The following is a 15,549-nucleotide window of genomic DNA, read 5'->3' as shown; positions in this document are numbered from 1 at the left end:
CAAACTGGTTTGCTTAAAAAAAAAAAAAAAAAAGAAGTCCCCAGCGGAACTAGCGACACGGTCAAGGTTCCAAAACCGCCTTCAGTTCCGGAAAAGTAGCAATAAATACCGTGTGACTGTAACCAAGGGTTTACACGCGCCGGGCGCCGGAAGTGACGTACAATAGCGGCGCCTCTCACCGCCTGCGCCACCGGAAGTGCTCCCGCCATGTTGCCCCGGGAGACGGCAGCGGGAGGCTTGCGCCGCGTCTCCCAAAGGCCGGCGCGCGGTGATTGTTCAGGGCGCGACAGCTCGGGCAGGCGACGCGGCAGCCTCGGCGCTCCTGCTTCCCAGGCTGTGAAATGGGCCCCAGGCTGGCTCCTCACTTGGTCGCCGACTCCAGCAACCGTGCGGCGCCGTCTGAGCCGCCCTCTGCCCAAAGGTGCATCCGGCGGCGGCGTCAGGACCATGGCGGCCGGCGGAAGGTTCCTCTCCGTTCTTGCGCGTCCCTTATGTCTTCCCGACCTTTCGAAGGACGCCCCGTCGTGGGCTGCGCGGTGCCCGTCCTTCTCTTGCACGGTTTCACCGTGAAGGGAAGAAATGCAATATGTGTGTGTGTTGGGTGCGCACCCGTGATTTTTTTTTAAAACGAAAATGTGCTATCTAACCGCAAGCCAAACCGTGTCTTTATCTTTTGGAGCAGATAGTTATTCGTGGAGTACGTTTGGAGCCTCGACAGGCCGTGCCCCGTCTACGCTGGCAGCGCCTGTCTCCGCCGTGAGCTCTTGATTGATGGCTGACGCCGGCTTCCCGCACGGGCTGCAGAACGTGGCTCAGCTGAAGGTCGGGGCCTCTCGGCTGTGAATTGTGTTTGTCTCTTTTGCACCCACATCCTCCACCTGGGTGTCTGACACAGTCAACCGCCTCCTCTTTGAGAGAGAGCGGACATGGGTCCAGTTTCAAAGGGTTCTTGTAACATAGTAACAAATGGGATCTTAAAAGATCTCTGTAAACTTTGCTATAGAAATATTAGGAATGAGGCCGGGCGCGGTGGCTCACGCCTGTCATCCCAGCACTCTGGGAGGCCGAGGCGGGAGGATCGTTCGAGGTCAGGAGTTCGAGACCAGCCTGAGCAAGAGCGAGACCCCGTCTCTACTAAAAATAGAAAGAAATGATCTGGACAGCTAAAAATATATATATGGAGAGAGAAAAAATTAGCCGGGCATGGTGGCACATGCCTGTAGTCTCAGCTACTCGGGAGGCTGAGGCAGGAGGATCGCTTGAGCCCAGGAGTCTGAGGTTGCTGTGAGCTAGGCTGACGCCATGGCACTCTAGGCCGGGCGACAGAGTAAGACTCTGTCTCAAAAAAAAAAAAAAAAAAGAAATATTAGGAATGACAGTACGTCTTCTATGCTAACATATACGTTTCTCGAGGGAGTGCCTAACAGTCCTGTATCTAAAATACATGTTTTATAAATAAATGTATTTTAGATTCAGATTTGATAAATGTATTAAATTGTATATATCGTACAAGGACAGTTATTCATAACTACTCTGGTCTATTTTGCTGGTGAGTTGTGTCATTTAGACGTTTAAGTTTAGTGTTTCTATCTCTGTTTGGTGTCCCACTATTATCTCCCACTCAAACTATTTTTTTTTTTTTTTTTTGTTTGAGACAGAGTCTCTGTCTGTTGCCCGGGCTACAGTGCAGTGGCGTCAGCCTAGCTCACAGCAACCTCAACCTCCTGGGCTCAAGCGATCCTCCTGCCTCAGCCTCCCGAGTAGCTGGGACTACAAGCATGCACCACCATGCCCGGCTAATTTTTCTATATATATTTTTAGCCGTCCAGATCATTTCTTTCTATTCTTAGTAGAGACGGGGTCTCGCTCTTGCTCAGGCTGGTCTCAAACTCCTGACCTTGAGCGATCCTCCCACCTCGGCCTCCCAGAGTGCTGGGATTACAGGTGTGAGCCACCGCGCCCGGCCTTATCTCCCACTCAGTATGATAAAACCATTGAACTTTTCTGGGACCTTCAGGACTACCTGGTACCTAACCCCTTTATTTTAGAAGTAAGGAACTGACAGAGAAGTGAAATAACTTCTCCAACTAGTTAAAAGACATACTAGAACCTTGGACTCTCCTAGTCCTCAGTCCTCTTTTTCTCCCCTCCCCACAACTTCCTCCTCCCAATTTATTTATCTTTCCAATTCCCCGTTTTCCCCAGGATAGCATCATGCTCTTGGTTGCCAAATATTTGAACTCAAACAATTGAGCTGGCTCCTCTTTCCTTATCATCACTATATCCAACCCCACCCCAGCCTTGGTTGTGCTATCTTTTATCCAGAACTATCAATCTCTGTTAATTATGTGTGAGTTTATTTTGTACTGTCATCAGCCTATCATAGACCTCATGTCGTGACTGCCACACTTCCTTGTGTCATTCCTGCCAGCTAAACCAAACGCTCATATACAAAGTATTTCCATGTAATTGTGATGAGATTTTTCTCTTTTTTTTTTTTTTTGCAGAAAGAAACAATTAAAAAGAAAATAGAACTTGTCCAGTTCTTATCATACAGAGGTATTCAAATGAACAAGTTAACATGTCACTAAAATTACAAAGATTAACTGAGAAACTCACAATTTCTAGCACAAAAAGTAACATTTTGAGTATTTATCAGGACCTGTGTGTGAAAAAACTGCCAGAGGCTGGGGAAAGAACCACTGGAAAGAATTTGAGGTAATGATGCCCATGCTCAAACAGCTTGTCCTCACTACTCAAACTAGAACACTTACCGTTCATGGGACGTTGGGTGGAGAATACAGAAGGATCTTGCCCTAAAAGTGTGGAATGATTAGCCCTAGATTGAGTACTGTTCTGATACTACCTAGGAAAGCTTAAGGGCAACACCAGAAATCAGTTTATTGATCTGTGCACATGGGAGAGGCATCAGTTCAAAAGCATTTGAGGGGCCTTGCTTAAAGTCACTTATGTTGATTTTGTATCTAGCCACCTTAATAAACTCTGACTTTAGACTTAATAATTTTTCAGTTAATTCTTCTAAGTAGGCAATCATTTCATGTGCAAATAATGACAACTTTTTCTGTTTCGCTCCAATATTCATAATTTTTTCCTGTGTATTGCATTGCCTGGAGTCTTCAGAACAATATTGGAATACAGCATTCTTGGTTTTGTTCCAGACCCTAATAGGTTTGCTTTTAGTGTTTTACCATACATGTGGTGTTTGCCATTACATTCCACCCTTCATTAGCTTAATGGTATTTGTTCTCTTCCTGGCTCACTCATTTTTTAGAAATTAAGAATAGGTGTTAAACATACCAAACACCTTTTCAGTATCTAATAATATAAAGCTTTTGATATATTGAATTACATTAATAGATATCCTAATGTTGAGCATCCCTGTGTTTCTAGAATAATCTCCACTTGGTCATGGTACGTTAGTTTTAATATATACTGATATATATGGTTTGCTAATATTTATTTAGAACCCCCTCACGTATATTAATGAAATTAATATAAATTAATTTATAAAAATTTCTTTCTGAGGCTCATCTTACCCAGTTTTGGATAAGAGTACTAGAGTATTGCTAATAAGTTGGAGAGCTTTCCAGCTTCTCCTGTGTTCTAGAAAAGTTTAAATGACAGAGAAATGATCTTAAAAGATTCGATAAAATGTAGTTGGTGTCTTTTGAGTGGTTAAAATCTTTACCGTTTCTGTTTCTTCTCCGCTGTTAACTTATTGAAGTTTTCCACTCTTCCCAGGTAAATTCTGATTAATTTTATTTTCCTTAAAATTTTCATCTAGGCCTTCAGATTCATTTGATAAGCAGCACATGGTTTTATCACCTAAGGTTTTAGATGACAGGCCACCGGTGCAAATCTGGCTAATTTTAGTAAAAGAAAAATTCGTTCGGAAGACAGTAGGGTGTTCGCAGTACTGACAGGGACTAAGAAACTAGGCTTAAGAACTAAGGACGCTCAAGATGGCCAAGAAGGAGGCACAGGAAGCTCATGTCATGGCTACGACAGTCTGACCCGGGTGCTGCTGCTGCTGTGACAGATGATTCCCAGCTGTTTCTTCTGTTACTTAAGACTCAAAATCCAGACAGAGAGAGAGAGAGACTGAACTATCAAAGGGAGTGGAGAGAGGCTAAATATGACTTTCTCAACCTCCGTGTTGGAAATCATGTGCCTGGAGTAACTCTTCCACCAGAACAACCCACAGTAGAAGAAAGATAATTCCCCAAAGGAATCTGGGAGCCTGTTATCAAGAACAATAGATGTTGGGCAGCCCCTAAAAACATTCACTCTAATAGGATTACCCTAATATTTCCTCCTTTTTTATTTCTCAAAATAACTGTTCTATTTATCAAGTCTAAGACTTTTTACTTTCTGGTTTACTTATTATTGCTCATGTCTTTATTATTTTATATCACTTTTTCCCCACCCCAAGGGAAGAGAATCTATCACTTTTGATTTGTTTTATTGGTTTTTAAAAAAATAATACCCTGAGTGTATGCTTAGTTCATTTTTTCAGTGCTTTTTATGTTGTTGTTATAAAATTTTAATATAATTTAGCTATATAAATGTCTTCTCTTTTTGTTTTTTTTCTATTCTTTCTAAGCTTAGAAATTCTACCGCTTACCCAGGGTTAATATTTTTTCCAGTGGAATTTCTTTTACACATAAGAACCTTGATTCTAGTTTTAGCAGTATTATAAAGTGTATCAATAAGAATTTGTTCAAGAAAACTGAAACCACTCCAGGTATTTTAATCAGAGAAGAAGATCAGAAACAGTTCATATTCACCATACTTACAGTTCTCTCCAGGCCGTATCTTTTGCCTTCTATCGTAATAGAGTCTGCAGAAATCTGGATTATCCGGACTTGCTATAAAACGTCACATTGTTTTGCACTGATGGCATTACCTTGACGAGAGCAGATGGACAGAAGGTGGCTGGCAGGCTGAATGCTTTGATAAGACACGTGTGCTCCAGATGGTGGGAAATAAAGCCTCACACAGCAGTAAAATTTTTAGGAAACTAGTGCTTAGGAATCTGCCAGAATATCCTTGCCAAAGTAAAAGACAAATTACTGCCTCTTGCACTTCCTTTAACAAAGAAGGAAGCACAGAACCCACTAGGCTTTTCAGACTCTGGGGCAGCTATTCCACACTGAGGAATGTTGCTCCAGCTGCCAAGGCAGAAACAGCTTCTGGAGTGATCCAGCAGACCCTGTGGTGTTGGAAATGTCAGTGATGGGAAGAAACGTTGTGTGGTGTTGAGGAAAACCCAGTGGGGGAACCACACTAAGGGGCCTTGGAGCTCTGGAGCAAGGCCGTGGCATCTGCAGCAGAGAATTACACACCTTTCGAGAAACATCTTGCACGCTACTGATTCCTGGTAAGTGTGGATAAGGGAGCGTGGGATGCCCCATCACCACGTGGCCAGAACTGCCCGTTATGTGCTGGGTCCCGACAGACCCAGGAAACAGGGTCAAGCAGGCTTAGCGAAAGTGAGGCAGAGATGTGTTTGGTACATCCAGCACCAAACAAACAGGACCACAGGTCAAAAGCAAGGTGCACGAGCAGGTAGCCCCAACACCCTGTCCCTGCCACCACATCCAAACAGTTGTGCCCATGCCCCTCCCTCAGTTCATACCTGTGGCTCAGTGTGGAATCCGATACGACCAGCCGAAGGAGGATGGGAAAGTTTGCATTTGATTTACATATGAGTTGGCTTGTCATGTAGGCACAAGTTGAAAAACGACAGCAGCTGCATTACAGCCACACTCTGGAGTGGTTTTGAAAGACAGTGATGAGGGAAAGTCCTCCCAGGGCGCAGAGATTCGGGTGGTACGCCTCATCAGCCTCTCTGTGTGGAAAGAAGTGGCCCAAGGTTACACTGTGTATGGAGTCACAGGCGATAGTGATGGCCTGACCATCTTTTTTGCATGACATGAAAAATATTTGAGGATCGAGAACAAAGGAGGTCTGGGGTAGAAACATGTATGTACACGTAGGAGAGGGTATGAAGTACAAAACTCTGTGCAATGTGTTAACACCCACCAGAGAGCATCCATCAGAGAAAACAACCGACAAAATGACTCAGCCAGTTTGGCCCAACAAAGTGATTCAGCCAGAATGACTGAGTCTCAGGCATCAGCCACCCCAGCGCAGGCGTGATGGGCACCAAAATGAAGTGACCATGGTGGCAGAGAAATAGCATGGACATTTGCCACCAACAAGTGCCCAACCTGACAATAAAGACCGACGCTGTCAATGCTGTGCCCACAAGATGGCACAATTCACGAAGGAGACCAGCGAGCCACTTGACTACCTCTGGTCCCTTCAGTCTTGGAAGGGCCAGTGGTACATTCTCACAGGAATAGACATACAGTCAAGGTATAGGTGTGCCTTTCCTGCCTGCAGGGCCTCAGATAGCACCACGATCCAGAGGATCACGGAGTGCTAAGTCCTTCAGCAAGTCATCCCGTATAAAGTCCTGCCGGCCGAGGCTCCTCACTTGACACCAGAGGAGAAGTGGGAGTGGGCCTGTGACCCTGCAATCCACTAGTCACGTCACCTGCTGTACCACCCAGAAAGCTGGTGGCCTGCTAGAGCATTGGAACAGGCTGCTCAGTGCAGAGCTGAGGTGCTAGTTAAAGGCAATACTTTGTGAGAATGGGGTGCTGTCCTCCAGGAAACAGTATGTGCATTGAATCAAAGACCTTCGTAGAGCATTTTGTCCGCAGTTGGGAGAATACATGGGTCTGGGAATCAAGGGACAGAGGCAGGAATGACAACACTCACCATCTCTTCCATTTACCACAACTGTAGACTCCGCGGGGTTAGTGGTTTTGGTCCCTAAAGGACCACGCTTTTGCCAGGAGCACAGCAGTAATCCCACTGAATTATAAGCTGCAGTCTGCTGCCTGGTGCATGTTGGGACCCTTGTGTCTGGGACCAGCAGGAAAGGAGTCCCCATCTTCACGAGGGTGATTGACCCTGATCTCAGAGGAAGTAGGGCTGCTGCTGTTATTAATACAATGCAGGCAGAGGGGAATGTGTGTGGAACCCACACATCCTACTGCAGTGCCTCTTCTAACAGTAAAAGTATGGAGACAGCAACCTGGCCTGAGAAGCAAGTGGTAACCAGGGCCTCAGACCACTCCTCGAAGAGACTGTGGGTCGTGCCACCAGGGAAGCCCCTGAGGCCAGCAAAGGTGGGAGGTCAGCTGAATGGAATCCAGAATGGGTAGGGTGGGGCAGTGGCTGAGTATCAGCTATAACCCCAAGATCAACTACAAGGGCATGGGCTGTAGTCTTTCCCACCAACTCCCTCTTCTAAGTTTTCTCTCAAGAAGAGAGGCCCAAGGCTGGGCATGGTGGCTCACGCCTGTAATCCCAGCACTCTGGGAGGCCGAGGTGGGAGGATCGCTCAAGGTCAGGAGTTCAAGACCAGCCTGAGCAAGAGCGAGACCCTGTCTCTACTAAAAATAGAAATTATATGGACAACTAAAAATATATATGGAAAAAATTAGCCGGGCACGGTGGCGCATGCCTGTAGTCCCAGCTACTCGGGAGGCTGAGGCAGGAGGATCGCTTGAGCCCAGGAGTTGGAGGTTGCTGTGAGCGAGGCTGACGCCACGGCACTCTAGCCTGGGCAACAGAGTGAGACTCTGTCTCAAAAAAAAAAAACAAAAAAGAAGAGAGGCCCACTGAAATTTTGAAGGAGCCAATCTTGGAGTATACATGGAGAGTAGATCTAAATGGTGCAAGTAATGAACTCTGAAACACAGAAATGAGTTTCCCAGATCCCTCACGGAGGAAGGTCTTGCTACTTGGCCGAGAAGCCTGTGGTCAGAAGACACCACCTCCAGATAGCAAATAATTGTGAGGTCCTTTAGGGTCTGCCTCAACTACAGAAAACGGCCTCACCTAGGGGCATGCCCTTCCTGGGCAACCCATATCGGGTGACTGAGCAAGACAGGTTATAATGGTCACCCTTAGTCCTTGAGCTGCCCACGGGCCATCCAAGGCTTTGTTGAAGCTGAATCACAGTTTGACTTCTCCCTCTGCTCACCCCTGCTTTCCCTGCTTTCCTTTTGCAGGTGTTGATCCCTAATAAACACCTTGCCCCCCAAATTCTATCTCAGGTCTGCTTCTGGAGAATCCAAGCTGTGTCAGCATTTCTGCTGTCACAAACTTACAAATACAAACGAATCTGCAAGCACCTGCTTGATACTAGAGCAAGAATACTTGCTTTACAAAGTTTTCTGTGCTCAGAAAATATAACTTGATCGCTGTGCAATTAATGCATGGTAGTTTATTTTACAAAGAAAATAGAAATTTGCTTCCAGTGTAATTTCTGTCTTCCCTAACAAACAGAATTGAGGCATTGTTCCGCAGAAAGTTGGGTAAATCAGTCTTTTTTGGAGGAAACACTGTTCCTATTGGCTACCTCCCTCAGCTATTTACTGGGAAGGCCGTTTTTTGGTTTCAGTTACGGTAAAACTCTTTGGGTTTTCGCCAGATTCTTTTAAGAGTTCAAAAGTACAAAGCTCTTCAGGAGGCTTGCTCTTTTGAAATATTTTTTCAGAGGTTAAAAATTAAATTTCAAAAGAATATCTGGGGTGGAAGAAAGTTCTCAGTAGAGACACAGACCCTGAACACCTCCAACATGAAGCTTGTTCATGTTTTTCTGTTACTTTTGTGCTTCTGCTTAAGTTTTTGCAAGGTAAGTAATTCAGTCTTTATGCAAATTATTTTATGTTGATATTTTAAAGATTATAAACATAGGAAAAATCTTAAAAGATATAATGTTGACTTATAACATTATGTAGGTCAGTTACCAACAATGCCACTATATAGTCAGTAACAAATATGTTAATATCTTGATAAAAGAGTTTTAAGAATATGGTTTATTTATATGCTTATATATGCATAGAGATTGAACTAGGCATAGACATGGAACAAGAATTTTAGTGATAGAAAGCTATGATTTACTATAATTACAATAAATCCATAAACATTTCCCAAGCCTTTTCTGTGTGTAGGGTATAGTGTTAGGAAAGTAGTAAGACTGATCTCTTCCTTCAATAGCCTTTTAGTACACGGTATAGTTGGAGAAAGAAGATGTAAATATGCCAATGGAGAAATAATATGCAAGATTTAAAATACCACTTGAAAAACACAAAAGAAGGGGCCGGGCTCGGTGCCTCAAGCCTGTAATCCTAGCACTCTGGGAGAACGAGGTGGGTGGATCATTTGAGCTCAGGAGTTTGAGACCAGCCTGAGCAAGAGCGAGACCCGTCTCTACTAAAAGAAAAATAGAAATTAGCTGGGTATGCTAGTGCATGCCTGTAGTCCCAGCTACTCGGGAGGCTGAGGCAGGAGGATCACTTGAGCCCAGGAGTTTGAGGTTGCTGTGAGCTAGGCTGACGCCACGGCACTCTAGCCTGGGCAACAGAGTGAGACTCTGTCTCCAAAAAAAAAATGAAGGAAAGATGAAGAAAATCACAGATAAACGAAAGCTGCGGGAATTAGAGGCTAGTTGACCTGACCTACAGGAAATGCAGTACAAGCCAGAGAATCCTTCATGCTGAGATGCAAGGATGCTAGACAGTAACTCAAGACCATATAAAGAAACAATGAACTCCAGTAAAAGTAACTACATAGGTAAATATAAAAGTCAGTATTATGTTATTTTTGTTTGTACCTTTACTACATGATTTAAAAGACAACTGTATAAAAATTTTAAATCTATGTCAGTAGTCACATAATGTGTAAAGATGTAATGTGTGGCAATAACAACATACAGGAGGAGACAGTGCTGTACAGGAGCAGAGTTTTGTGTGCTCTTGAAGCCAAGCTGTTACCAATTCAGTCTAGATTTCCATAAATTTAAGATAGTAATTGTAATCTCCATGGTACACACAAAGAAAATATCTGAAAAATATACACAAAAGGAAATGAGAAGGGAATCAAAATGGCTCACTACAAAAAAGTCAGCTACACAAAAGAATGCAGTAATAGAGAAAATGAGGAACAAAAAAGGTATGAGAGATAAGTAAGCAAATGGCAAAATGGCAGAAGTAAATCCTTTCTTATCAGCAGTTACTTTAAATGGAAGTAGGTTCAGATCAAAAGGCAGAGATTGGCAGAATCAATTTTTGGAAAACATGATCCAACTACATGTTGTCTACGAGAGACTCCTTTTAGATCCAGAGAAACAAAGGCTGGAAAAGATAAGTGCAAATAGTAACCAAAAGAGAGCTGGGATGGGCTATACTAATACCAGAAAAAATAATAGACCTTAAGTCAAAAAGTGTTTGACTTAAGATAAGTCCCCAACCTATAGTGAGTTGTATAATTATTTCATTGTATATTAAAATGTAATAATAATAGAAATAAAGTGCACAATAAACGCAATGCCCTTGAGTTATCCTGAAACCATCCCCTCACCACCCCATCCAGACCCCTACCGCCCACCACCCCCCACCCCCGGTCCGTGAAAAATTGTCTTCCATGAAAGTGGTCCCTTGGGCCAGTTTCAATTGATTTTTCTCCTCATTATGAGTCATATTTTTCTGGCTTCTTTGCATGCCTATTATTTTTATGTTTATTAAATGCCAAATGTTATGAATTTTATCTTGTTGGATGATGGTTGTTTTTTTTTTATTCCTGCAAATATTGAGCTTTGTTCTGGGATGCAGTTTAGTCACTTAAAAACTGTTTGATTTCAGGTCTTGCCCTTAAGCTTCCCTAGGTAGGATCAGAAGAGTACTCAGTCTAGGGCTAATTGTTCCACGATATTAGAGCAAGATCCTTCTGTATTCTCCACCCAACGTCCCATGAACGAGAAGTGTTCTAGTCTGAGTAGTGAGGACAAAGGCTGTTTGAGCATGAGCATCGTTACCTCAAATTCTTTCCAGTGGTTCTTTCCCCAGCCTCTGGCAGTTTTTCCACACATAGGTGCTGATGAATACTCAGCTAAATACTCAAAGGGGACCGTCTACAGAGCTCCAGAGTTCTCTGTCTGAGCACTCTCTTCTTCCAGTTCTTTATCTGTGAACTACAGCTGCTTTCGTCTCCATAGACTCTCAGCTCTTTCTCCTAAACTCAAGGAGTCCCTTGGGCTCATCCCAAGTTTCCCCTCTATACCCCGGCCTGAAAACTCTCTCAAGGCAATAAAATAGGACAAATGCAGGGCTGACCTCATTTCTTTCTCAACTCTCAGGGATTACTACCCTTCATTGCCCAGTGACCAGTGTCTTGAAAACCATTGTTTTCTATTATTTAGTCCATTTCTTCGTTATTTTAGGCTGCAGGGTAAATTTGGTCCCTATTACTCTATCTTGGCTGGAAACAATTCCCATTTAATTTTAATTTTAATAGTCACATTTTGTTAATGGCTCTTGTATTGAATGGCACAGTTAACAGTTGCTGGGTCTGCTGTTGATTTTTTAAAATACAAATGTAAACTTCACATGAGCACTTTTTTTTTTGCTTATCCTTTAAGTCACTGTATTATAATTGGAAGTTAATTCAATCAGCCGTCAGTTTAGACTTGACATAGATGGGCTCATACATGTTATGCCTTGGAATTGTTCAAGTTCACTTTGGGTGGTACAGTTCCTTTCTTCAGCCCCTGTGGTATTACATTTTCCTGAATTTTCCAGATTCAAAATTTAAAATGTTGTCACAATGATTGTGAGGATGAAGGAACAAAAGTTGGGTTATTCAATTTTGTCATTCTAATGGCTATTTGGAGTTTTTTGTTTTTAAAATATAAAATAGTAAAACAGTGCAGACTGAGAGTTGCAATAATTTTGTTTGCCAAATGCAAACTAGTTCATACAGAAAATGCCAAATTTGAATAATATCTCTACAATAAAATTTTTCTTTATTTTTTATTTTATTAATGTATTTAGTTGTCAAAGCATAATATTATTCTTTACTGCAACAGACTAATATACACATATAATTTTTCTCTTTTTCATTAAATATATTAATGTAATTTTTTTTCCTTGTTTGGACTCTAATATGTATTTTACTTTTTAAAGTTTTTGTAGGCATGATTATATATATGAATTTTAATAAAAGAAAATGGTCAGTGTTTGCATTTTCTGCATAATTCATTATTCCTTTCATTTCATGATTTCTACTGAAAATAATTTTATTGTATGGGGGGAGTTACAAAGTATCTACTTGGTAAGAAAAATATGCTAGGTTTGCCATTTGTCAATAGACAAACAATTTTTGCAACTCTTATTCCAGACAAAGTACTGGTTTCTTTAATATTAAATATATAAAAAGTTTCTACAAAAATAAGAAAAATCCAGTTTACATCAGATTAAAAGTAAAAGATATGGTCAGTATGTGGAGAAAAAAATAAAAATCTTTTAAAATTTGAGCATTGACCAAATTGAAAGATGCTCAACTTTACTCAGGGAAAAAAATGCAAGTAAAAGTGTACTCTGGTAGCACGTTTACATATCAAATTAGCGAACATAAAAAGGTTAATAAGATACCTGCTCTGTGGTCAAGGGCATGGACACTTGACATTCTCACATAGGCAATATCTTTCAGTATGAAAATTGCTCATTTCTTTGATTCAGCAATTTCACTTCCAGATAAGTATCTGACAGATACACTTAGCATGTGTGGGAAATGACGATTCATTACAGCATTGTTTATAACAGCAAAACATTGCAAAGTAAATGCGCTTTAAGGGGCTGGTTATAGGACCATATTCTGTTATTCTATTTGAGAAGAGTGAGGATGGGGCCCCAGTCTCTTATGACTTGTAAGGTCTCAGTTGAGAAGTCTGCAGTTGGTCTGATGGCTTGTAGGTTACCTGCTTCTCTTACCTTACGGCTCGTAGGAGGGCCTCCTTCGTGTTTATTTTGGCCAGTCTGATGACATGTGTTGTCTTCCCTCATCCCCAGCCACCTTCTCACTCTGTTCTCCAACCTCCAACTCGCTGTTGGAGTCCAACCCACAGTCCAGCCTGGAGTCCCTCCCCTCTACCACCTCCCTGTCCACACCCTCAGAACCCAGCCCTGACATCAGCTGCCCCTAGAAGCGGTCCCTGGTCTCCTAGTCAGGCTCAGGGGCCCAGAACTCTGTCCTAAGGGCATCCCCAGGCCCAGGGAAATTGTCAGTCATGCTTGCCTGTCTCTCTGGGTTGGCGCGCTCCACAGGACAGAGACTTTCGTCCCTTTACCCCTAGCCTTAGGGCCCTCCCTAGCACAGAGCAGTGCTCACCGACTGACTCTTAGTGATACACGAGCTGATAATCTGTCTTCTAAACTTCAGACGCACATTGCCCCTGCAAAATATCCCAGATGCATGTCCTTTAGGCACCTCAGACTCGAAAGGTGCCGAGCCAAATTCACAATGCTCTGCCTTAATATCTGTTGTTATTGGCACTGTGCATCCTAACATTCACTCAGCCTCAAAACCTAGGACCACCGTCAACCCCTGCACAGAGTCAATTGTTGAATCCCCATGCTTTTGCTTTCCAAACCATTCTCACACTCCTCTCTTGCTGCTTCTCCCTCCCCAGTGTCCTGGCCAGTGGCCGTCCCATCTGAAGCCCACTCAGTGCCGTACACTCGAGTGTTCCGGCTGCTCAGCAGGCCCTGAATATCAATCCATTCCATGTGACGATACTCAGCACCAAGTGTGTTACCCCTTAACGTGACGGCTGAGATTAGTTGATTTCTTCGAAGGCCAAAAATCTATGTTGGCCTTAGGATAAGAGGTCCCACTAATTGCATGTCTGGTACCTGCCAACCATGACACACATATTATTTCTAATGCTTACAATAACCTTGCAAAATAAGAGAAAGCGTCCCCATTTTGCAGATGAGGAAATTCACATTTCAGGAGGGTCACTTGCTCCGGGCCATGTAAGTGTAAGTGCCCAAACTGGGACTAGAAGCCAGGTTTTTCTGATTCTTAAAGCTACCGGACCACACCACCCACGTCTGTCTGGTTTTCCCTTTTCCTTCATTTACTCATCTTCAAACAGGAGACTTTTAGTTGGTTGCTGAGTTAATGTTTATTTTTGCGTCTTCCAGGCCACTTTGACATCAGACACATCTCAAGAGGATCTGCTGGAGAAAAAGTGCTTGGCGAAAAAATACACACACCTGTCCTGCAATAAGGTCTTCTGCCAGCCGTGGCAAAAGTGCATCGAAGGGACTTGCAGGTGTAAACTCCCGTATCAGTGCCCAAAGAACAGCACTGTGATGTGTGCGACTAACGGGAAAAGCTACCCGACATACTGTCATCTGAAGAGCTTGGAATGCCTTCATCCAGCGACAAAGTTCTTAAATAATGGAACATGCAAAGCTGAAGGTAGGAAAAGCCCGGCTTTCAAGTCATTCCGTGATATAAGAGGGCAACCGTATGCCATACTTTCTATTGGAAATTACTTTCCCTGTGAAATATTACGATGACAACTGAAAATTCTTCTCTAGACCCTCAAAAGTAATTGGAGTAATAAGCCAAAAAATCAGGGGTCACCAGAACCCAGCCAGCCCTTGAGTCCTGTCGTGCCCCTTGGGGCCTGTGCCATTCTCTGCAGCCCAGCCTTAGGATTGTCCCCCACCCTCACTTCTGCTCGGTTAAAAGGATCCTTCCAGAACACTGAGTTGGTTCAGAACCCCACCTCGGCGACTGACAAGCTGGGCGACATCTCTGGACCCAGTTCCCTCGCCTGTATAATGTGAATGATAGAAGTTTCTAAGGTGTAAGCGTCCTGTGAAAATTAAACAGAGTGGTATATGAAAAGCTCCTCCCACAGTGCTTGGCAAACAAAGTCTTTGAGCTCTGACAGCAAAACTCGGGCTCATTGTCTTCTGGCATCAAGTGATCGCAGACACTCGTGGCCCTAGGGATGCTGAAAACATTCTTGGTGAAGGCACAATTACACACAGCTCGCAGTAGCCTGTATGGTTTTGAGATGCTGAGTTAAGATGTCGAGATACTGTGGAAAAGGAGGAAAAAAGTTCCCTGTCTGAGCCCCTTTCTCTTTTTTTTTTTTTCTTTGAGACACAGTCTCTCTCTGTCACCCGGGCTAGAGTGCCGTGGCATCAGCCTCGCTCACAGCAGCCTCAAACTCCTGGCCTCAAGCCATCCTCCTGCCTCAGCCTCCCGAGTAGCTGGGACTACAGGCATGCGCCACCATGCCTGGCTAATTTTTTCTATATATATTTTTAGCTGTCCGTGTAATTTCTTTCTATTTTTTAGTAGAGACAGGGTCTTACTTTTGCTCAGGCTGGTCTTGAACTCCTGACCTCGAGCGATCCTCCCGCCTCGGCCTCCCAGAGTGCTGGGATTATAGACGTGAGCCACCGCGCCTGGCCCTGAGCCCCTTTCTGTTATCTATCGGGGAGGAAGAAGGCAGGAATGGAGGTTATTTTGTCAGGGTCAGACTCTTCTTCTCCTGAGGCACCAAAAGCCTTAAATGTACGAGAATACATAGACCCTCTCTCGATTTTCATTAATTGTTTAGCTCCCTTTTAAGAACTTGGACTG

At 43.5% G+C, this 15,549-nt stretch overlaps 1 protein-coding gene and 1 long non-coding RNA gene across 3 annotated transcripts in view; both read left to right on the top strand.

Moving 5' to 3' along the window:
• The first annotated feature begins 196 nt into the window (after positions 1–196).
• On the top strand, positions 197–3,946 carry LOC123627751. 2 transcript variants are annotated; one of them, XR_006731478.1, is made up of 3 exons: positions 197–590; positions 683–822; positions 2,508–3,946. It is a non-coding gene; the product is annotated as an uncharacterized LOC123627751 (long non-coding RNA). The 2 variants fall into 2 exon arrangements; XR_006731477.1 differs by lacking the exon at positions 197–590 and having other exon boundaries at positions 618–822.
• A 4,579-nt stretch (positions 3,947–8,525) lies between these two features.
• The window catches only part of CFI (complement factor I), a 28,561-nt gene continuing 21,537 nt past the window's right edge, over positions 8,526–15,549 (top strand). The window contains exons 1-2 of the mRNA XM_045537474.1: positions 8,526–8,737; positions 14,088–14,367. Of these exons, the coding sequence (XP_045393430.1) occupies positions 8,681–8,737; positions 14,088–14,367 (337 nt within the window). The 5' untranslated portion in view covers positions 8,526–8,680. The remainder of the gene's footprint in view (positions 8,738–14,087; positions 14,368–15,549) is intronic.

Source organism: Lemur catta, chromosome 26, assembly GCF_020740605.2.
Source record: "Lemur catta isolate mLemCat1 chromosome 26, mLemCat1.pri, whole genome shotgun sequence".
NCBI classification, from domain to species: domain Eukaryota; kingdom Metazoa; phylum Chordata; class Mammalia; order Primates; family Lemuridae; genus Lemur; species Lemur catta.
The sequence above is the reverse complement of the archived record's forward strand: the minus strand, read 5'-3'. Positions and strand labels throughout refer to the sequence as shown.